A 23,693-nucleotide genomic window follows, 5' to 3' on the forward strand; every position below is an offset into this window, starting at 1 on the left:
CATTAAAAAATCAGGAAACAACAGGTGCTGGAGAGGATGTGGAGATATAGGAACACTTTTACACTGTTGGGGGGATTGTAAACTAGTTCAACCATTATGGAAAACAGTGTGGCGATTCCTCAAGGATCTAGAACTAGAAATACCGTTTGACCCAGCCATCCCATTACTGGGTATATACCCAAAGGACTATAAATCATGCTGCTATAAAGACACATGCACACTTATGTTTATTGCAACACTATTCACAATAGCAAAGACTTGGAATCAACCCAAATGTCCATCAGTGACAGATTGGATTAAGAAAATGTGGCACATATACACCATGGAATACCATGCAGCCATAAAAAAGGATGAGTTCATGTCCTTTGTAGGGACATGGATGAAGCTGGAAACCATCATTCTCAGCAAACTATCGCAAGAACAGAAAACCCAACACCACATGTTCTCACTCATAGGTGGGAATTGAACAATGAGATCACTTGGACACAGGAAGGGGAACATCACACACGGGGGCCTATTGTGGGGAGGGGGGAGGGATAGCATTGGGAGATATACCTAATGTAAATGACGAGTTAATGGGTTCAGCACACCAACATGGCACATGTATACATATGTAACAAACCTGCACATTGTGCACATGTACCCTAGAACTTAAAGTATAATAATAATAAAAAAATAAAAATAAATAAATATCACTGGGGATATCTGTTCCATGAAAGATTGTTAGAATTCCCTTGTAAAAGTGCCTGGGCCTAGTATTTCTCTTTCTTTTGAGGGGAGGGGCATTGTTAGCTAGTTCTTTGATAATTTTGATTACTTTGTTTATGAATATTGGTGTGTTTAATTGTTCTATGTATACTGAGGTCAATTTTAGTAAACTGTATTTTCCTAGAAAATTTTTTAAAAAACATACACATAAAACATATTAAACACTGCTCATGCATACTGACATGTCCAGATAAAGGATATTAAAATTAATTGAAAAGATACACACCAAATTCATGGTAGTGGTTGTAACGGCAGAGGAGAGGTGATTGAAAAGGTAATGTTGTAGGTGATAATAAATATGTCAACTTTATTGCTAACATTTTATTTATTTTATGGCAAAAAGGCTGGAGGCAAATATTTTTGATAACTGTTAACTAACAATTTGGGGCAGGAATCCCCAGGTATTTGTTACTGTCTACATTTTTCAGTATTTTTATAAGCAGTTAAAATTGAAATAGCCAATTGCACCATGTGTCTATATGGTATACAAGGTACAATAGTGCTCTAAAAAAACAATAGTTCTTTCTGTTATGCTTTTACGCCACCGTTCTCCACTACTCAACCACTGTTCTAATGAGGCCAATGCCTATAAACATGCCCAAATTTTTCCAGCTAAACCAAATGAATCTGCCAGTAGTTACTCCTAAGAACTGCTCAGTCTATTCCTTTTCTTTCTCAGCTAAACTTCTTAAAGGAATTGTCTACACCTGCTCTCCCACATCTCCTTAATCTCCTCACTCATATCCAAGCCCACTGCAATCTGGCTTCTGCCCCACTTAAATTGCTTCAACCTCCTAACTGCCAAATCCTTTCCATTCTCATTTTACTTAACCATGCAAAGCACTTAAGATAATTGGCCAAATATTGGAGAATTTCCCTTCCCTTGGCGTCCACAGTTCTACTCTTGGCTGTCATTCCTTTTACCTCCCTACATGTTCCATCTCTGATTCCATCTCCTGTTGCAGTCACTTAATTCTAGTCTGCTTCCTCTAGTAGTACATTCTAAGTTCCGTTATCTCCCTAAGTGACCTCTCCTGTTCGCATGGCCGTATCTGCAATCCACTGACTCCTAAATGTGTATTTCTAGCGCCTTCTGGGATCAAGACACACACCTTCAACTGTCAGCTGGCTAGCTTACATTCTTTGCAAGTATCCCAACCTCAATATGTGCTAAAGTAGCCATGTCCTCAAAGATTCCACTGAAGATTAAGCTAGACATGCAGAAAACTTCTCTACTCCTACTTTTCTTCCTCTTATTCTGATACAGAATGTCTTCTTGATTATACCTGCTACTGTATCTCTTGAATGCAACCCCTCTTCTCTACCTTCCACACTGCTTTAATTCAAGTCTCCTGGTCCACATTGTTCGTACGATTTTTCTAACTAGTTTCCAAGACTTCTATGGAACTGCCTCATAATTTCCTGCTAAAGAGAAGCAATTAACTTCACCTTGCTTAACACCATTCAAGCACCTGCAGATTTTAGTTTAAACTCCTCAGTCACTAAGTCAAGGCTCTGAAATAATCTACTACCATCTACCTTTCCAATCTTACTTTTGGATACATCTTTCTACACTGCCAGGATTCAAACCACATGGACCTCTCACCATTCCCTGACTATGGCGTGATTTTTCACACAAATCTGAGCCTTTGTACAGGCTGATCCTACCTCTAAATCCCTTTCTCTCTCCTTCACTTGATACATCTCAACACAGGTTTTTAAGATCCCATTGAGATGTCATTTCCTTCTGCAATGTTTCATTAGCTTCTCTAAGTAGGCAGTTATTCCTGCACCTTTGCTTCCATTAAACTTTGTAGCTGGTTCTAATTTAGCACTTACGTCATGTTTTTCTAAGAGCTACTTGTCCACATGTCCCTTCTTTCCCAATGAATTGCAAGCAGGTGCTAGGCTTTTGTGACGGTTTATTAATTCAATAAGTATTTGAGAGCCAACCATCAAGAGGCCCTGTTCTAGGCTTATGCCATATACTGAACAAAACAGACAAACTCTAAACTCATGGAGTCTAAATTTCTGAGAACAAAATTATGATTAGCAAACCTCAGTCATGATTTGGAGATTTTTAAATCATCAGTAAGGCCATTACAAAATCCGAGTGTTAACAAGTCTTACTGTGGTAGCTTTCGTATGTCATTATAGCACAACACCTCTAGCTAGAGCCTTTTACTTCTTTGCACCAGTGACAGAAATATGCACATACTATAGGAGCTTTAAATGATTGAAGCTCAGCTTTTTCTTTTTTTAATGAAAACTGTCCTTTTCTTTAGATGCCTGTGGGAACCTTTCCAAGAGACAGTATACAATTGCACATTGTAGTTGGATGGACCAATACTGACTCAGTTTCTCCACAAGTCAGCAGACATCAGACCCACACTGCATGGATTCAAGAAACAGAAATAACCACAGACAAGCTCTGTGTGGTTGAGTCAGAAAATGTCCACATGTTAGAGTGGTAACCTATACCATACGCCTTTTAAAAATAGGCACTAGTACCATGAGTATCTAACGTAATCTTTGAGTATTTTGTAGACAGAGAGATTTAGGCTTCTCTGTAACTGGTACACGTGTCATGAGTGAAACTGTGAGAAACTCAGAAAACAGAAAGAATATGCCACTAACAAAAAAGGACAATGCAGAGTCTGATCCATGCAGAAAAGTTCTCAGTTGGAACAGGAACAATAGCAACTGGCCCAAAGCCTTGAGGAAGGAGAAATAGTTAATAAGAGATCGCAAGGTAGCATTACTCTGTAATACTTGCTATTTGTGTTAGCGAACAGATAAATACATAGGGAAGTTACCTGCTGATACAATTGCACATTGCTGATAGTTCTTTGCCGTTCACTGGTTTGTTTTAGGCTTTAAAGTCTTCTATATCAGACTTTTCTCTTTATACTAGTAAAGCATAAAGAGAAAGGCCTGTAGAAGAGGTTACCAGTATCGTTTTACTGGTGTCCTGACAGAAATCAAAACTTTCGGGCCAGTCAACTGAGCATGACTTACTTTAAAGGTCAGATACAAGGATGAGGTGAACCAGACCAGTGGAATCCTAAGTCTGGTGTGATGATCACTGGATGTGTACATCTGGAATCAGCAATAAAATATTACTACCACCATTGTGTCTATTATTATCTAAGAAAAAGAGGAGACAAGCTCTATTACTAATTAGCATACATACTTCTAAATGTATACATGTATAATCAATGAAAAAAATCTGTAAAAATGAAGAACATGCCCTAAATTTTTTACAGATAGAGGTCCATGATCAAAACATTTTGGAGACTGCTGACCTAGACACCAGATGACTAATCGTGAGTTCTAAGTAACAGACCACAGTCAGATTTCAGAGGTAAAGCAAAGCAGAAAAGAAAAGGTAAATGGAAAAAACAAAAACAGAACACCAAAATAGAGAGAATGAAAAAATTATTCCAGATATCACAAAGGCAAGCAGTGCAAAGATACGATCCACAGTTTGCTGATTATAGAAATATTGTCTTCTGGTTTTTGCTGGGTGCAGGGACCAAGATCAGATAATGTGATGTGACTATTTGGTTATCTTGTTCCCCTGTTTAAAACCTGTGATCACTTCTCATTGCTCTTAGAATAAAGTCCAAATATTTAATAAAACTCTCAGACATTCAACCATCTGGACCTTGCCTAACTCTCCATCATTATCTTTTGTCACTTTCTGTCTTTTTGCAGGGGTAGAATGGGGGGAAGGGAAGGACCTCCTCATTTCATGTATGTTCTCTAACCTGCTCTTGTCTATCTCTAAGTGTAATTCAAATGTCGACCCAATTTCTAATTCCTTTAATCATTATTCTCTGACCTCTAAAACATATTGAGTCTTTTTCCCATATGTTCCTATAGCCTCCTGTGCTTGCTTTCCTGAGAAACTCAGCATTCTCAATGTATTTTTCAAGGTCTTTCTTCCTTGCTAGCCATCTGTGAGGATAGGGAAGGTATCTGTAACCCCAAAGCACACAGCACAATGTTTGATTTATAAGAAGTGATAAATAAATGTGTTCACTGGAGTGAAGTTGAATGAAATGTGTCCTGACACAGAGAGAAAAACAGTTTGCCTCTGAGCTGCCTACGTACTTGCTAATTTAATATGATGATGGCAGAAATATGATACTTACCTAATCGTTAAAATAATATTTGACAGCTGTTTTATCAGTACGTTTAAAGGCACTTCATATTCCACTGGTCAACAAATATTTGAGTGCCTCAATGGGTCTTGAAAGTGCTATGGTGTCTTTACTCTGGGTTGGCAGATACCAAACAATTGATTAAAACTGCTTTCATTAAGGCACAATATTGAAAGGATTCATGACTTATTCTGGCAGGACAGAGGATGGCTCAAGTTCATTGCTTGCAGTAATGTTATATATTCTTAGTTGGTTAGTCTTAGCAAGATTCTTTGTGCCCATTGTCCTTGGAGGGGGTTGGAAATGCAGGTGCATGATCAAACAGTGGAGAGAAGGGAGTACAAGCAGCTATGCAAATGCAATGCTCCAGATAAAAATCCCTTTGCACAGTATGAGATACATCTTTCAGAAGCTTGCCTATGCACTGCACTTCCCACGACTAGGTTGCCCCAGACTCTTATCAGGCACTAGTTTGTCCAGTGGTCATTTTCATCAATTCCTTCAACTCAAGCCCAGGGAGGCCCTGCAGGTTACCTTCATTGCCATCCAAACCCCTCAAGCATTTAATGGTTCTTTTTCCCAACCCACAAAGCTAGGTACTAAGGTTTCCTCTTCCCATGCAAGAGCACTTGGTATGGTCTTGATCTTGTATTAGGCAGTTTTTGCATTGCTATACAAAAGGGGAGAATATGCACATCACATGACAAGAGTGGGAACAAGAGAGAGAAGAGGGAGGAGATGCCACACTCTTCTAAGCAACCAAGTTGCACGTGAACCAACTGAGTAAGAACTTACTCATCACCAAGGTGATGGCACTGAGCCATTCATGAGAGATCTGCCCCATGATCCAGTCACCCCACCAGGCTCCACCTTCAACACTGGAGGTCACAATTAAACATAAGATTTGAAGCAGAGAAATATACAAACTATATAAGACCTCTCTATACTGTATATAATATAGAAACCCACAGGGAGGTTTTCCAGTTCATTTGTTCTTTAACTGCATGTACCACCAAACTAGACAACAAGCACTAATTCAACTAAGCCAAGCCCAGCCCTCCCAGAGCGATTCCAGCTCAGCTCAGAGTACCACGTGCCACCCTCCACTCTTCCCCTCTTCTTCCCTGTCCAGGCAGGACAGTCGAGAAATAAGAGTTCAGAGTACAGGCTGTGGAGCCACGATGCCTTGGTTAATAAATACACCCACTCTCTCAATCACCAGATGTGTGACTTTGGGCAAGTTGCTTAACCCCTTTGAGCCTCAATTTACTTATCAATAAAAAGGATATTCAAAACTGTTTGAGGTCCCTCTTACCAGGGTATTCCTCTAGCACCCCAAATATAATATTGAACTCAATGCTTTTGGCCCTATGTGCATGCACATGTACAAAGACCCACACAATTTCCTTCTTCTGTCTTCTGTCATCTGAATAATATCCTCCCATCACCATAAGCAAAGGCCTTCATCAGTCACCCCAGTGGGAGTACAGAGCCTGCCTAGGTGCATGCCTTGACCCCTACTCCTCCTTGATCTCCCACTTAACTCCACCCCCACATTCAATCAGTTACAAAGACCAATCACAATGCCCCAAGAAACTGCCACCAACACCCTTCTCGAACTAGACCTTCCTACCTAATGCCTCGACAACTTTGATGACTTCTCAGTGACCTTTCCACCTGGAGACTCTCCCTTCTTTATTCTTCCATTTACATCAGACAAGAGGACTCTTCCTAAAGCATCACTTTTATTATGCCATTATTGTCCTCAGAAACCTTGAATGCCTACCCACTGCATAAAATCCACATTTCTTAGACTCTCCAATCTCATGTCTCAGCCTCATCACTTCTCAGGTCACCACCCATGCCATCCATATACTGTCCCCACACAGTTATTCATGCCTCCACACTAAATGCTTCTTCTCAATCCCTCTGAACTCCACTGGCTATTTAGAGTCCAGCTCTTCCACAGAATATTCCCCAACAAGTCACCCCAGAGTGACCTCCTGTTCCCTTCTGCACTAGAGGACCAGATTTATCCCTTCCAGAGGGCAAATGTCACTTCCTCAGAACTCCCTCCCTCCATGACCCCCACATAGTCCCCGTTTTTCCTCTCTCCTGACTTCTTATCCTCATGATTAAAGAACATTTTTCTCAGGCCAAATAATTATAAAAATGACCACAACTCACATTTATAGGGCCGTATCTAATTGTCAAGCACTGTGCTAAGCACTACATATGCATTAATTCAGTTAATCCTCAGTGCAACCTGGTGATATAGATTCTCTTCAGCGATTCACAACTCAACATAGATTTGAGTACATTTTCATAGAAAGATAATGGAAAATAAACAAATAAACCCCAAAGAAATAAAGATAGATATATATGTACACACATGTATATCTACATACATATAGTATATATAAAACAGCATTATAAAATAGTAGTATAGCATATATCATATGCCTATATTTTTTCTTTTACAAAGTATATAAAAACTATGAAGGAAAGTAAAGCAGGGTAAAGAGATTGAGAGATGATAGGGATTGAAAGATGATATGGTCTAGCTGTGTCCCCACCCAAATCTCATCTTGAAATGCAGCTCCCATAATTCCCACATGGAACTCAGTGAGAGAGAACTGAATCATGGGGTGGTTTCCCCCATGCTGTTCTCATGATGGTGAATAAGTCTCACAAGATCTGATGGTTTTACAAGGGGTTTCCCCTTTTGCCTGGCTCTCGTTCTCTTTACCTGCCACCATATAAGATGTGGCTTTGCTCCTCCTTGCCTTCTGCCATGATTGTGAGGTCTCCCCAGCCATGTGGAATGTGAGTCAATCAAACCTCTTTCCTTTATAAATTACCCAGTCTCAGATATGTCTTTACTAGCAGCGTGAGAACAGGCTAATACAAGAGAAATAGGATGGGTTGTTATATTAGATGAAGTCATCAGAGAAGTACCATATCAACAGAGACCCAAAGGAAGTGAGGAAGAAAGCCAACAGAATTATGGGGTGAGAATGGTCCAGGAACACATTAAGAAACTAAACTACAGAGAGACCATGTGACTTCTCAAGGTCACACGATAGCAGGTACAGTATGTGAATCCTAATTCTGACTCCAAAGTCTTATCCTTAGCCACCAGTCCTCACCTTCCATTAATGTTCTGCAGCAGTTCATTCTATTAGCCAGCTCTGGATTTTTAAAACTCCCTTTTTCCCCATTAGTTAACAAATATGGACCTTCTACATGCCAGGCACTGACCTCCATTCATTAGAGGTCATCTACCTCTCCAATTTCTTCTCCAGGTATAACACGTTTCCATGGTTTCACATCCATCTCCCACCCTTATTCTTTACAGTTCTGACTCTAGACTACTCCTTATCCAGTTCATGACTTCAATTACCATCATCTTTCTGCAACTAATTCCTAAACTGGGGTCCCAGTTTAATTTGATGGCCAGTTTCTTGGGTGCAAGACTGTGCCTCATTCATCTCTCTACTCCTAATACTCATCACAATGCTGGATGTGAAATAAATGAGTGCCTCTCTGAAATAGATTAAATTTGAACTCTACATTTCCATCTGCCTTTGGGACAGTTTGACCTGGATGTTTTCCCAGCATCTCAAAATCAATATTTCTAAAAATGAACACATTATCTTCCATCCAAAACCTGTCCCTCCTCCTATATTCCCTGTCACTCACAGCAGCACCACAGAGTATCACAGTCACCAACCTTGCCATCTTTCTCCCCCACAACAGCCATCTCACCTTTCCATTCCCATTGCCTTTACCCTTGTTCAAACGTTTGTTTTCTCTTGCCTAGACTAATGGGACCGCCTCCTCAATATATCCCAACTGATGGTACTTCCTACACAGCTATGCAAAATTAATTCCCTTCATTCTGTCACTTTTTGTGAAATTTGACGGTCTTCTATCCACAAAATTTAAGCTCAGTATCCTGTTGCAACCCATATGGCCCAATACCTATTGGGCATCTTCTCCACTTTGATATCCAAGAAGCCCTTAAATTTCATTGTTCTCCAAAACTGACCATTCAGGTTTTTCTCAACCGAACCTCCTTCTCTGTATTTTCCATCTTGGTAAATGTATGCCACGCAACAGTTCCCTTGGCCAGAAACCGAGAGTTGCTCTTGTCCTCTATTTGTCTCATGTGTACTCTCTGCCTTCCACTGCATGACCAATGCCTTGCTCTGTCCTTCATTATGTCTCACCTGCAGCTATGCCACAGCAGGTCTCTGCCTGCTGTTTTACTCCCTTTTTGTCCATTGGCTACATCACCAGTTATCTTCCCAGTGTGCAAATGTGGTGATGCTCTGCTCTTGATTGAAATCTATCAGTAGTTTTCATACTTCATCACATCTTGACCGTGACTACTGTCCAGCTTCCCATCTCACAATTTTCTTCTTCCCCACACATTCACAAAACCACACAAAATTCTTAATGTTCCCTGATTGTAGTACCATGTTCTCTTGGTCCAGCCTTGGGACCACAGCTCTCCCTGCCTGAAACTTTCATAATTCACCTGCCATCTCTCCCTGAAAAATTCATTCTCATCCTCCAGTCCTACCTAGTCTAAGTAGCTTTCTATGACTCTGTCCCGCCTGCATAGTGTGACTTACATCTGTTTCCAAAGCAGTCTGTGCCTGGTGTTATTACAGGGCTTTTGAAGTTCTAATTTTCATCTCTCATGTCCATCTCTTTAGATTCAGGGTTTCTTTTCCATGGGATATTTTTCAACTCTGCATTCTAGTACTTAGAAGAATACTTGGGAAATGAATGTTCAGTATATGTTTTGTGAAAGAATCAATTGGCTCACATTTGGGGAAATCCCCACTGATATGAAGGAGTAGTAACATTATTTAGTCTACAGAATAATGCTCTTTTTCTACATAAGGTTTGTGTTGTATTATACATGATTCTGTATTATATATGATTCTGTATTATACATGATTGTGTTGTATTATACATGATTCTAAAAAACCACTATGACTCAACAACAAACCATGTGATTATGATAGATTTACTGAGTGTTCCTTCAGCTTATTATTTCACAGAGGACAAGGACTACGGCTAGTGATATTCTTCATTAAGAACATATGATAGGGTCCTAGGAAGGTATTTAGCACATGCCTTTGAAGATTAAGTAAACTAACATACACTATGTAATTAATACACAATTTGGGTCAAGTAGAAGTCTAGGGTAGAGAAGGAAGATATAATTTAAATGTTTAATTCCTATAACTTAAACAATTAACATATCTTTATATTCTGAAATATTTACTAGCACAGTGTCTCTCATATAGTAGGTGATTGATAAATGCATTTTAAGTGAATGATTGTTTAATAACATTCTCAAAAATATTCCTAAAACTATCACAACACAAATTGCATTAAGGCTGAAGTTATGACTGTCATTGAGATCTAAAATTTTGCTCTAATAATAGTTATGGAAGGCCACAATCCCGTGCTCAGGGATCCAAGGATAAATAAAGCTATGTTTTCAATTGCAATGCTTATAACAAGTTAATTTTACAGTTTAATCTTCCCAGGGTAGAGGTGGTGGATTTTTCATTCTCACTGTTTATTCTGAGAGGTGAACAACAATTTTCAAAGTACTTTTTAACGACCAATTTTCATTTGGAGGTTACATCCATAACTTTAACTAGGAGGACTTATGGGGTGTAGCGGTGACTTCTGTACTTAAATTACATCAGAAGTGCTAGCATTTATTACCTTCCAGCTTCCCAGTTTAGATGTGTGCCCTTTCTTAAAAACTATCTTACAACACCTCCATTTAAAAAATGAGATTTATAGGAGAATGGCGTGAACCCAGGAGGTGGAGCTTTCAGTGAGCCAGGATCGCGCCACTGCACTCCAGCTTGGGCGACAGAGTGAGACTCTGTCTCAAAAAAAAAAAAAAAAAAAAAGAAAAAAAAAAAAGAGATTTATTGTATAAACCCACAGCAAGAGAATTCCCTCACTCCATATCCCTGGATATTGTATTTTACAGTTTCCTGCTTCCTTTTTCCATGTTTCTCAATGCCTGGGATTGTTTTATACTTGTCCTCAAAATTTTCCTCCTCACAACTTTTAAATTAACGCAGTGCACCTGCGTTTCAGAGTCTGTGCCAACTCTCTCAGATATCATGACTTCAGCAGAAAATCCTGATGAAACTGGACCATGAGCGGACAAGGAACAGATAACCACTGCAATAATACTGTGCATCACTGTATAAAAGGCTCATCTGCAAATTAAAGGAAGTTTATTAAAATAGATGATATGGAAAAAGTGATTTAAAATTCTTGGAAAGGATGTGAGAAAAGTTGAGCAGAATGTGACTTTCACAAGTGCTTGAAATATTAGATAATGTATAACATCCTTATAATAAGTGATCCCCAAAATTGTTTAAAAATTAGAGAAACATCCTATTTAATTTGAAAATTCCTACACCAATTTGAAGTGCCTCTGCCTACATCAGAACATCATGTAAATTCCCAATAACAGACCTGAGCATTTTCAATTCCTTTAGGATTGTCTTTAAACAGAAGATATAGCTCATTTGCATTCTCCAAGCTTCCAAATCATATTTGTTTTAGGAAAAAAGTGCATTTTTTACAGACTTCCAGCATCAAAGAAGGTTTTTAAAATCTTTAAAATAGCTTAGATAATGTAATGTCTTTAGGTGACTGAAAGATAAACCCAGATTACAGTTAGAAAAATTGGTAGAGGGCAGGAAGAAATGGACAATAGAAAAAACACAGGACTTCAAGCCCAGTTCTTCTCATAGCTTTATTCTACAGGACCCCAAAGAGGAAAAGGTCAACTTCAATATCACTGTGTGCTTCCATTTGGAAAGGAACAGCACTTATACCAACTGGAAGTAATTTTGCTTTTAAACATCCATCTCACTTCATCCTTAACTCTGTTATGGGAATGAATATTTTAAAATAAACATGTTTAGGCATTTATTTTCTCCTCAACTTGACTATCAATGCCTCGTGCACATTCAGTTACTAACTCTTGTATAAACAGTAAGCTCTCTAGAAGCAGACTCTACGTCTCAGTCATCCCAATACTAAGTAGTTCCTTTGTAAATATTTGCTGAATTAATCTTATTTCATCATTACAGGATCTTTATAAGCTACAGGTAGATATCATTACCACCACTGCACAGTGGAAGAAAGAAAGAAACAGCAACATTAAACTCAATGACTACTTTATATATTCTTACCTTCCTAAATTAAAATTTCTCTAAATTAAGCTTCTCTCCAAATTTAACTTGTTCTTCATACTATATCTCACAGAATTATTTTATAAATGTCTGTTACTTAGTTCTATATTACCTTTTTTTCCTCGAATTCCCTGTGGACACAAGAAGACTGGGGGATCAGTTCCACTACAGTAGAATGGGTTGGAGTACAACCCTGTATCTTTGCCTTTAGATGTAACTAACCATAAGATACTTTAATTCATGGAGTGAATTACCAAATGCAAAGCATGGATAAAAGGTATGGGCTAGACCATGGGAAAGTAGTTTCCCATGCTATCATAATGAATATTCATTAAATTATAAAAAGTTACAACCCAAAATAAAACCCTTGGCAGAATATCTATTTGGAGATATAGATCAGTTTAAGAGCTACATGTGCTATATGTACTCGATATTATTATGAAACTCATGAAGACATTTAGAAGTCATGTCTTTTCTCATAAAAAACAAAATAATAAGATTTTGAGACATCTTACCATATGTAACAATGTACAAACAGCACAACAAAAAAAAGACATGGATTGTGGGGAAATCGTCATTAGACTGCAGTAGTTACTGTTATCAGTTCAATCTGATTTTCATTCCCGTCTGGGCAATGTCACTGCTTAAACTGCTTAACTCAAAAGATCCTTCAAAATATTAAGAACTGTTGACATCTGGAGATGGAAGTCTATTTTTCCTCCAAAACCTTTTTAAAATAAAGACCTATTTAAATTTTTTTTTAAAAATCCAGATCTAATTCCCTAAAGACTTTCATGAGCAGATGCCGCCTGAATACAAGAGGGGACATTTCCCTAAGCCAATACAGATTTCAGGTAATCAAAAAGTTATAAACTGTTGCTGTAAAATGTTTTGATGATTTATTTTTACCTAAATAAATAGTTTGGATGGGGCAGGTAGAGGGAGAGAAGTTTCTAAAAGGTCAATAACATATCCAAAGGGTATTTAAACTGACAACCTATTTCCAATGAGAGAGCCACTCAACCACACTGGCTGTGTTCGTTCAGGAAGAAAAATCAGCCCCTAACATGAGCATGAAGGCCAAATGTTCAATATGGAAAATTCTATATTTATATCCATGTTCAAATTATTTCTTATATTGTCAGAGTGTGTGAAGAGCCTTTATGTTTAAATACTGACAGTCAGCCCTTTTTCAGGTTCTCTAATGCTATGTGCATGTGTGCACAGCCTATAGAGAAAAGACTGGGCAAGAAGAGGAGGTACAGCCACAGCAATGACAGCAAAGGAGCTGAACTTCTGCCTCTCTCAGTCTTGACACACTTTTCACTTCCCTCTTACTTCCCCCTCAATACAGCCTGATTTTTCACTGTGAAATCTGATGTAAAAGGAAGTTGCACCTAAGGAAATGGGTGTGTATACACTGAATGACGTCTCCATGCCTTTTAAAATTTTCCCATTCCTTTCCACATCCACTGCCGTAATGCAAGGATCTATCATCTGATGAGAATAATGGTGGTGGATGTGGTGGTGTAGGCATTCACTCACTGAGGGGAAATTTACAAAGGACCATTTGTGGGGTTAGGGGCCAGGAGATGTGAGGCCCCTCAGACTACTGATGTTGGAGGTGATCATCGATCAGGAAGGGAGTAAGAATGAGGGAATGTCACAGTAACAACATCCAAAGAAGACACTGACGACTGCCCTAAATGTACAAAATCACTGGGCATCTGTTAAGCTCTTTTTCAGAAACAGTGTGCACTCTGATAGTCATGGTGCTATAGATGCAAGAACATGCATAGTTCAAAGGAGCATTATCTTGATGTCATGTACTGTGCTCATAAACTCAGTCTACTGAATGGAAAGACATGGAGCCAAAAGTCACTTCCAGCCAACGGCTTAACACGCAATCAAATGTGAATTGTAACTTTGGTCTTTGGTGGGTCTACCACGGGACAATGTGATTTAATTCCATCAATAGTTTTAAATGTCTACTAGTTTTTGTTTTGTTTTGTTTTTGAGACACAGTCTCACTCTGTCGCCCAGGCTGCAGTGCAATGACGCGATCTAGGCTCACTGCAACCTCTGCCTTCTGGGTGCAAGCGATTCTCCCTGCCTCAGCCTCCCAAGTAGCTGGGATTACAGGTGCCCGCCACCATGCCCAGCTAATTTTTGTATTTTTAGTAGAGAATGGGTTTCGTCATGTTGGCCAGGCAGGTCTCAACCTCCTGACCTCAGGCGATCTGCCAGCCTCGGCCTCCCAAAGTTCTGGGATTACAAGCGTGGGCCACCATGCCTGGTCTAAATGTCTACTAGTTTATGAAGCATTGTACAAGTGCTTACTAGGGGTACAAAAATCAGTAATTCTTGCATGGTACTACTTGCCATCAAAAAGTTACAACTGAATATCTGCAAATGAGACAAATTATGTCTAGTTACTTCTGCCTTGTCATTCAGATCTATATCAATAATAAAAGCAAAGCAAGTTAAGAAAATTCAAAGAATAATTATTTGGGGAGGAGTCAGGGAGAAATCAGTGAGGCTGCAAGAGAAGGACACTACATTTCAGATATGTCTTGATGGATATACAGATTTTCACCGGGCAATGTGAGGGCAGGAAGTTAATTCTAAGCAGTGGGTAAAACAGGAGATACAGCTGGTTATGGTCCCAGCTACTTGGGAGGCTGAGGTGGGAGGACGGCTTGAGGCCAGGAGTTCGAGGCTGCAGTGACCCATAATGGCACCACTGCACTCCAGCCTGGGCAACAGAGTGAGACTCTGACTTAAAAGAAAGTGAAAAAAAGAAAAAAAGAGATATGTTTGGAGACCAAGGAACAGTCCAGTTTAGCCAGATCAAGGCGTAGACCTAGCAGCATCATGAAAGAAAATGTTAGGATGGAGAGCTATCACTGCGTTGTAGGAGCCTTGAAAATCAAGCTAAGGAATTTGTATTTTTGATGCTATAAGTAATGCGGGGGGCATTAAAAGATTTTGTGCAGGAGAATTATATGACTCAAGTTAGGTTTCAGTAAATTTGGTTGGTTTTGAGTGGGGAGTAGCAGTCAGTGCAAATAGGATATAACCATCATGGCCTAGAAAGGATGCTGAGAACAAAATCTTGGTGGTGGAAATGGAAATTGAAGGAAGAGACAGACATAAAATACAGAAGAGAACCAATAAGTCTTGGTGACTTATTCGTCATGATGAGAATACCATAGAGAAGGAGACTCTTTTGCTTTGTTTCTTTGTTTTACAACATGTCTCAAAAAATGTTGCCACAATAATTGTTTTTAGAAGACAGAGCATGATGTCCTTTTTGACATACTGACTTTAAGGTGTTGGTAAAACTTTCTTATGAGTCTGACCAGCAGAAGAGGAATGGAGCAGACTATAGACTCAAGAGATACTCCCCCATCAAAATAAGAATCAAAGCCACACTTTGATTAGGAAGAGAGTATAGAGGGAGAAGATAATTAAAAGACAACCATGTGAAAGGCTGCACAAAATGGGCAAAAAAGAGGAAATAAGTGTTATAAAAGGAGATCTGGCTGGGCACGGTAGCTCATGCCTGTAATCCTAGCACTTTGGGAGGCCAAGGCAGTTGGATCACTTGAGGTCAGGAGTTCAAAACCAGCCTGGCCAACATGGTGAAACGCCATCTCTACTAAAACTCCAAAAAAAAAAAAAAAAAAAAAAAATTAGTCGGGCATGGTGGCGGGTGCACCTGTAATCCTAGCCACTCGGAAGGCTGAGACAGGAGAATCGCTTGAACCTAGGAGGCAGAGATTGCAGCAAGCCAAGGTCACACCACTGCACTCCAGCCTGGGTGACAGAATGAGACTCCATCTCAAACAAACAAACAAAACAAAACAAACAAACAAAAAACGAGATCCAAGAGAAATCAGAGAAAATAGAATAATTCAATGCAAGTTGGGAAGGCTTCTTTCATTCAGTATCTGTTATTGAGCAAATATTACAAGTCAGACTTCATGCTCAATCCTGGGGATGAAGTGGTGAACAGGACAGAAAACCTCTGCTCTCACAGAGCTCACAATTTCCCAAGACATGTTGGTAAACAGCATGAAACAACCCAGTGAGTTCAGAAGGATATGAATTGAGAAAAGGCCCTCAGGAACTTTAACCAAATGAATACTTTTGGAAAACAAATGGGTGATTCAATGCCCAAGGGTGAATTAATTTATAATAATGGGTACAGTTGTAGAATTTTAAAAGATTTTTCAGACTTGCAAAGGCTCCTTGAACAAATAAGATACTCATCTCCCCACAACCCCCTCCCCGCCTTACACATTAATCTACTTGAAATAGTCACTAAGAAGAGAGGCTATTTAGTAAAAAAACACATTCTGCTATGTATTATTGAAAAGCAATATTATTCACATGTTCTGGAAAAAGTGAGAACACGAAAAATAAATAAAAGGACAAAAAATAGTAAGGGCTTAATAATTTAAGCCCAGAAATATATCTTCAAAACAATCAACCACTGTCTAGTCTACAATTCTGCAGAAATCTTGCATACATATTTTATATTGCATGGCTCATTAATTTCTAAACCATCCATAGCTTTATTTTATGAGATGGCATAAGCTTTAGGCCTGGGGAGAGAGGGTGGCTGAATTTCAACACTTCATCCTATCATTTGTTTAGTACACCCCTTACATTTATATGACATAAAGAAAATAAAATAATGATTGTATGATGAAAAACTTTTCATAGATTCAGAATAAATGGATTTTTCTATATTACCCTTGTGGAATTACTAATTTGAGTTTGCCTTATTTTTAATAAACATAAAACTTAAGCCAAAGCCATGATACATCCATCAAATGACAATTCAAAATTGGAGAGATTTTTTTACTCTACTATTGAAACATACATTTTCCTCCTCACTTTTAGTTGTAGATTACATCACATAACATCTGCCATCCCTAAGTTAGATGGCACAAATTAAGGACACCAATGAATAATTTTGTAGGTTTTTTTTTCCTCTGACCTTATTTCTGATTATCTTTCAAACACACAGCTGAATTATCAACTCCCTCTTTCTCTCCACTGTTAGCAGATTATTTTAAATAATGGGATTAGACAATGAAATAAAAAATGTATTTTGGTCAGGCTTTGGGTTTAACATGGAAGTTGGCGGGGCAAAAGTGAGCACTCTAATTTGTAAGAAACCTTCTCTACTTACATGTACTTATGCACAACTCGCCCATTTTCTGTCCTCTCTGGCATTAACAATGTCAATTACAGTGATTTACAGGTGGTGCTCATCAGTTAGCATATTAGATGCTTTTACTTGTTGAGAAGAGAGTATGGAATGAACTTTTTAAACTAAATTATTATAAAGTTTCAGAATTGCAACTCGACTCTGTTCTGTCATTTCCAACATTTCCTCTCTACTTTCCATTCATGTAGTTTCATCCTTTGCCTTTCAGTAAATCATTTTTCACAGTGTTCTATCTCCAAGTCAGGTAATAAAATACACACACACACACACACACACACACACACAGACTCACACTTCTCCAATTTCCGATTTCTCTATCATATACATATATTTCTCTCAGTTAGAGCTTCCAGTTAAATTTTGCTTAGATTCCAGATAAATCATCTTATAAACCTCCATCCCAGAGATATATATTCAAGGAAAAAACTGTATCATAGTACAAGATAGTTTGGAAGTTATATAAACAGCCTACTTATTGGAAAGAGAACAAGATATCAGGACTATTATTTTAAAACAAAAATGGAAGATAGAGTTTAAGCCTTTAAAAATCATCCTTTCTCATCCCAGGATTAGTAAAGACCACCCTATATCTGATCACAAGTAAGCAAAGTACTTATGCATATGTTTGGTGAAAATAATATTACATATTTGGGGATCATTCTCTAATATTAGCTTTGAAGCAATATCAACAAGAATAAAAATGATAATCCAAACTATTTTTTCTTTATTCTTCCCATCATATGACAACTAGCTAAAAATTTGTGAATACAATTCAAGAAACAGGTGTCAAATCAATTCTCAGCCAGAAAACTAATCACTTTGGTCTCACCTTAGCCAAAGTATACATCAACATATTTCTGTTCTCTAAATAAACAGTGAACACTTGCTGATTCGGGAGATAGCACTAAACGGTTTGCTTTTTTAAATGTATAGTACTCCCCAGGTGTGACTTCAATTTCATTTCTCATTTATAGTGATTATGGCCACCTATGGCCCTGTGCATACACTAGACATGCTGATTCAATCCCCATCCAGTTGCTGGAAGAACAGGCACAGTAAAAAAGCTGTGGTCACTGAGGAGCCAAGCAATGCAAGCCTTCCAGTTCCGGAGACGACATTCCTGCCATCTGCTCCAGCCTTGAGTTCCCTGGGCTGCCATGTGTGTGAATGAGTCTCTAGTATGACAACTAGCCCTCTACCCTATGTTTATTCTAAAGAATTGCAAAGACAGAGACCCTACGAACTCAACTCAACACCCAACAACTACTCAGCCCTCTACACTAAACATGCCACTCAGGAAACATTTGATCTCTTAAAGACTGTAAGTATTTCTCACAAGAGATATTCTACATATGCTTGGCTCATAATGAGTGGGCATCTCCAGGTATAAGTGAAAACAGAACTAAATACAGTTACAAGTCAAATGTGGGGCATTACAGTTGATGTTCATATTACTTTTTCCAGTCCAAAAGGATTAAGACTGTTCTCTTTAAAATTTCATATTCAAGTGAGACTAGTGTCCTCCCAGTTACAATGACCTTAACTATTGGAGTGAAGAAAAGAAAGGGAGGGTGTCCATTTCCATTTCTCATGGCCATAAATTCGAATGACTGACTCAAGTTGTTGAGGTGACTCCATTTCCCTGAGTACTAAAGAATGGAGCAAGTGGAAACACCTCTTTCCTTGCAAGTTTGCAGCCCTCAAGTCCAAGTTTTTCACCCTCTAAACCCAAACTATGCTATAGCCATATGTGACCCCTTAGCTTATGTAATCCGGGAGCTGGTCCAGCCCTTTATCACTCTCATGTGCCCCAAAATCACTTCCATTCTATTTCTGGCTCCTGTAAAATACTCTGTACACATCAAAACCACCTAATAACAAATCGATGCAACCCAAGACTCTTTGTGGGAGGGCATCGTCCCCTATTTCTCTATGGATCCCACCAAACAGCAAAACATTTCTCCCTGCTTTCGCAGAACGCACGTTTCTCTGAAAGCCAAGATCCTAACACAGTGCCCGATACCTTTCCAAGGCTATACTGTATATAAATTATTTCCAAGTGTCACTGAGGACCATTTTCTCTGAACACACTAAACTGAAGCTAGCCATAAAACAAGCCATACGCTCCGGCTGAAGAATCCGACATGGGCAAGATACCGCCAGTATCTTACCAGGGGACAAAAATACAGTTGTAATGAAGAAACGTTTGGGGGCATAAAGGAAAAGTGGAAGGAGACGACCAATACTATTTCAGCTCATTAATCCCCATGTGTTAGGGGAAGGAAGCGTGCGGTCTGGAGTCATCTGGCAGATGCATAAACAACCTTGGAAATTTTCAGAGAAGGCAAAAGTACGCACAGGATCGCAGGGGACCCTGCCACCGGCGAGTTTCAAACACACTTCAAACATCTTTTCTTCCCCGACCTGGATCTTGCATGCACCCCCCTCTCCTTTGCACCCCATTCCCGCCGCTCCCACCTCCCCTTCCCAGTCCCGCCAGGTGACTGTGTCTCATGCAGCGAAGGCAACAAGCGTCCCTAGCCGAGGAAGGGAAGGGGCAGCCGTCTCGGCTCGCGAGGGAAGGAGGGCGGAAGCGGGCGCCCGCTCGCAAGCTTATTGCATCCTACCGCCTGTGGAGCTGGCCTCCTCCAGCTGAGCCGAAATGCTTTCCACTCTCCTCACATTCATGTCTGGGGACGCAGGGTGCAGGAGTAAGACTCAGGAGTCCACCGGCCAGGGGCGTCTGTCGACGGGTCTGCACGGGAGCGCACCGCCGCTCGGCCCGGGGGCGTCCGTGGAGCTGGGAGAGAGAGCTTCGGCGGCGGCGGCGGCGGCGGGCAGGGCGCGCGGAGCCTGCTGCAGGTGCAGGCGGAGGCCGGCGGGGGGCGCCGGGGGCGCTGCGCGGCCCTTGGCGGCGGGGGCGCGCGGGGCGCGCGGGGGCGGCCGAGGCGCTGGCAGCTCGGCAGCAGCGGCTGGAAGCAGGCGAGCTGCACCGGCGGCTACAGTGCGGGGACCCCAGCCCCTCGCCCGCGTGGGCGCCACCCCTACCACCTGCTGCCGAGTCACCGGACTGGGGGGTGCGGGGGGGTACGGGGATGGGAAAACGCAGCTGGTGGTGCGGTGCCTCTAGCGACAGAGCAGATGGACCTCAAAGAGACCCGAGGTGACTTCGGGCTGGGCAGGGCACCCCCGGGAGTTGCCAGCGGCTCTCAGTGGGCGCCTCTAGGACCCCTTGTCACTGCGAGCAGCGCCTGCTCTGGGGAGGGGCTCGAAGGCGCCGCGCCTTTTCAAATAACGCCGCTGCGGCCCCCAGGGGCTCCAACTCGGACAGCTAGACTGGAAATACTGGTGCCAAAGTTAGGCTGAGTTTGAAGGACACCAGAGGGGAAGCGCAAGGAGATGCCCTTCTCCCGAGCCGGGCAGAGCGCCAGGAACTCCTAGACAGGAAACTTCCCATTGAAGCTAGAACCGGTCATGCGACTCGGCTAAGTGTGGGGAAACACTGGCTCTAGACTCCAGGTGAGCATCGCAGGGCAGAGCGGAGGTGAAGAATACCACCTTGGAGAGAGGGGGTGGCATAGACCGGTGGCATTTTGGAGAAGCATCCTTGTGGGAGGTTTCATTTGAGATCTCCCAGGCAGGTCAACCAGCAGCTATCGCTCACCACCCCCAGGGTCATTTGCCCTTCTGAAGCACAGTAAGGCCGGGAATAGTTGGGAAGGTAAAGAGAAACCAGTAAGACCACTTGTGGCCATGGTTACTGTTTGAGAAATCAAAATTAAAACGCAGACTTCTGTGTCCCCAGGAGTCAAATGCGTAAAGCCTCTCTTTTCAGAAGAAAGGTCAAGTTGACCCGTTCTCCAGGCAAACGGAATTAAAATTCCCTCTCACTCTCAGCTGCAAGGCCAGTTGGCCATGACTTGGGTGGAAGCCATTTCTAAGTGTTTGTGAAACTATTTGCCCTCCCTGTGGCTGCTGGATTATTTATACACACTGTCACCAAGGGGAGTCTTCCCCCTTTCTCCAAGTAGGTCTCAATTGACGCCTTATTACCCTTCTCCCCATCCCCAAACCCACGAACGATTTACTTAGTCCTTTGAGCCCTTATAGCTTGTATTTGTATATTTCTTGAGAGCCTCTTCCTCTCCTTTTAGTTCATTGTTAAGGAAACAGATGCTGACACTCCCACTGTCTGGGTTCAAATCCTAGTTCCACTACTGCATAATCGTGTCGCCTGGTACAAATATCAGCTATAACTGGTACCTACATTATTGTTTTGTTGTGAGGATTTAAGAAAATGAATAGATGCAAAGGGCTTAGGGCCATGGCTGGCATGTAGCCAATCACTGTATAAAGATAGGCAACCCTGATTCTTGAAGTTGAGAACAATATTGTATTGACAAAGCAATTAGAAAAGTTCCTTGCACATAGTTAGTCTTCCCTAAACATTTGTTTTTTCATTATTCTGCAAACATCTAGTAACTACTGTGTACAAGGCACAATTGTAGGCATTGGGATACCACAGTGAATACAACAAAGACTCTCAGTTATTGGCTTTCTTTTTAGAAGGCAGAGACTGACAATAAATCAAGGAATCAGAAGTGGAGATCACTTTTATATAGGGGGTCCAGGAGGGCTTTATGAAAGAGGCAACAGTTAAGTGGAATCCTGATGAAAGTGAGGAGCCAGCCGTGGACATCTCAAGGGGAAAAGAACTTCCAAGCAGAGAGAACAGCAAGACCTAACATAAGAACAGCATGTTTGGAGGGTAGCTAGGAGGCTGACAGGGCTGAAATACATTGAGAGAAGGAAAGGGTAACAGGAGAGAGAGTCAGAGAGGATGGGATCTTATGCAGTGTAAATGTTTATTGAATTTTGTCTGCATACTTTACAGCCAATGCATTCTTCCCACTTGCCAGCTTCCTTATAACAAGTCTTCTCTCTGCCCATTCTGTCAGATTTAATCATTTGATTCTGTCACATGCCACCTTCTCCCTCTTCTGCAGACTTCTCATAGCAAACTTCCAACTTACTGACCAACTACTTCTTTCTCTTTTTCTGTAACTAGCAGTCTTTCCAGAAACCACCCCCAACTTTGAATCACTAATACTTGTCCATCTCAAAATTTTATCTTCTATATGATGACTTCTAAAGCTAAAGCTACCTGAGCATGCTGGTTTGGATTCTGCAGCCTGGGTTGGAATTCCAGTTCCAACTGTGAACAAGCTGTATGTTTGAGGACTAATACCCTGCCTCAATTTTCTCACTCTAAAATGAAGAAAATAATAGTTTCAGCCGGGCAAGGTGTCTCACGCCTGTAATCCCAACACTTTGGGAGGCCGAGATGAGGAGATCGCCTGAGGTCAGGAGTTTGAGACCAGCCTGGTCAACATGGTGAAACTCGGTCTCTACTAACGATACAAAAATTAGCCAGGTGTGGTGGCACATGCCTATAATCCCAGCTACTCAAGAGGCTGAGGCAGGAGAATTGCTTGAACCTGGGAGGCGGAGGTTGCAATGAGCCAAGATCATGCTGTTGCACTCCAGCCTGGGCAACGGTACAAGACTATGTCTCAAAAAAAAAAAAAAAAAAAAAAGGAAAGGGGAGGGGAGGGTCTACTTAACTGTTAGGAAAGATTGATTATATGAGGCAGCAGATGTAGTGTTTAGGATGGCTCCTGGCACATAGAGTCAGTAAGACCTACCGTCGTAATAGTTATCACCATTATCATCATCATCATATTTTGTCATGATGAACTCAAAGAAGAAATGGCACCGCTATATTCTATAACAGGTCTAAGCAACCTTCCCTCACAGTGTGGGAGGTAATACACAACTCCTTCTTCATCTCCAAAATATGCAGAACATTTTGTTGGACCAAACTACCTTTCAAATCTTATCCAATGAGTATCTGCCCATGTTGGCCCTACTAAATGTTTACCCCTTGACTAATTATAAAGAAGACAACCAAATCGTGTAAAGTAGACACTATGCTGAAGAAGTTTGTAATATATTAATATATAAATATGTATTGTATTATATATTATATAATTTATATATAATAATACATTAATATATTTCCAAAATATTCATATAGGATTTTATCTACTATAAATTCCAAGTTCAGACCTTTTTACTTGGATTCTTAGTCATTGTCAAACATCACAGAATAATTATCTTTTTACTGCCGCATTTACCATCATTTTTTATATTTGGGACCAAAAGTCCAGGATGTCTCTGTCTTGCTTGTACTATCTCTTTATT

The 23,693-nt window shown here is 40.6% G+C and overlaps 1 protein-coding gene across 4 annotated transcripts in view; it reads right to left on the reverse strand.

Annotated features, from left to right (window-relative positions):
- KCNIP4 (potassium voltage-gated channel interacting protein 4) overlaps positions 1-20,266 on the reverse strand; it is a 1,214,918-nt gene extending 1,194,652 nt beyond the window's left edge. For all 4 annotated transcript variants that reach the window (XM_045393214.3, XM_005554562.5, XM_045393213.3 and 1 more), the window contains exon 1: positions 20,057-20,266. In XM_045393214.3, the coding sequence (XP_045249149.1) occupies positions 20,057-20,117 (61 nt within the window). In that variant the 5' untranslated portion in view covers positions 20,118-20,266. The remainder of the gene's footprint in view (positions 1-20,056) is intronic.
- Positions 20,267-23,693: the final 3,427 nt, after the last annotated feature.

This window comes from Macaca fascicularis, chromosome 5, assembly GCF_037993035.2.
Source record: "Macaca fascicularis isolate 582-1 chromosome 5, T2T-MFA8v1.1".
NCBI classification, from domain to species: domain Eukaryota; kingdom Metazoa; phylum Chordata; class Mammalia; order Primates; family Cercopithecidae; genus Macaca; species Macaca fascicularis.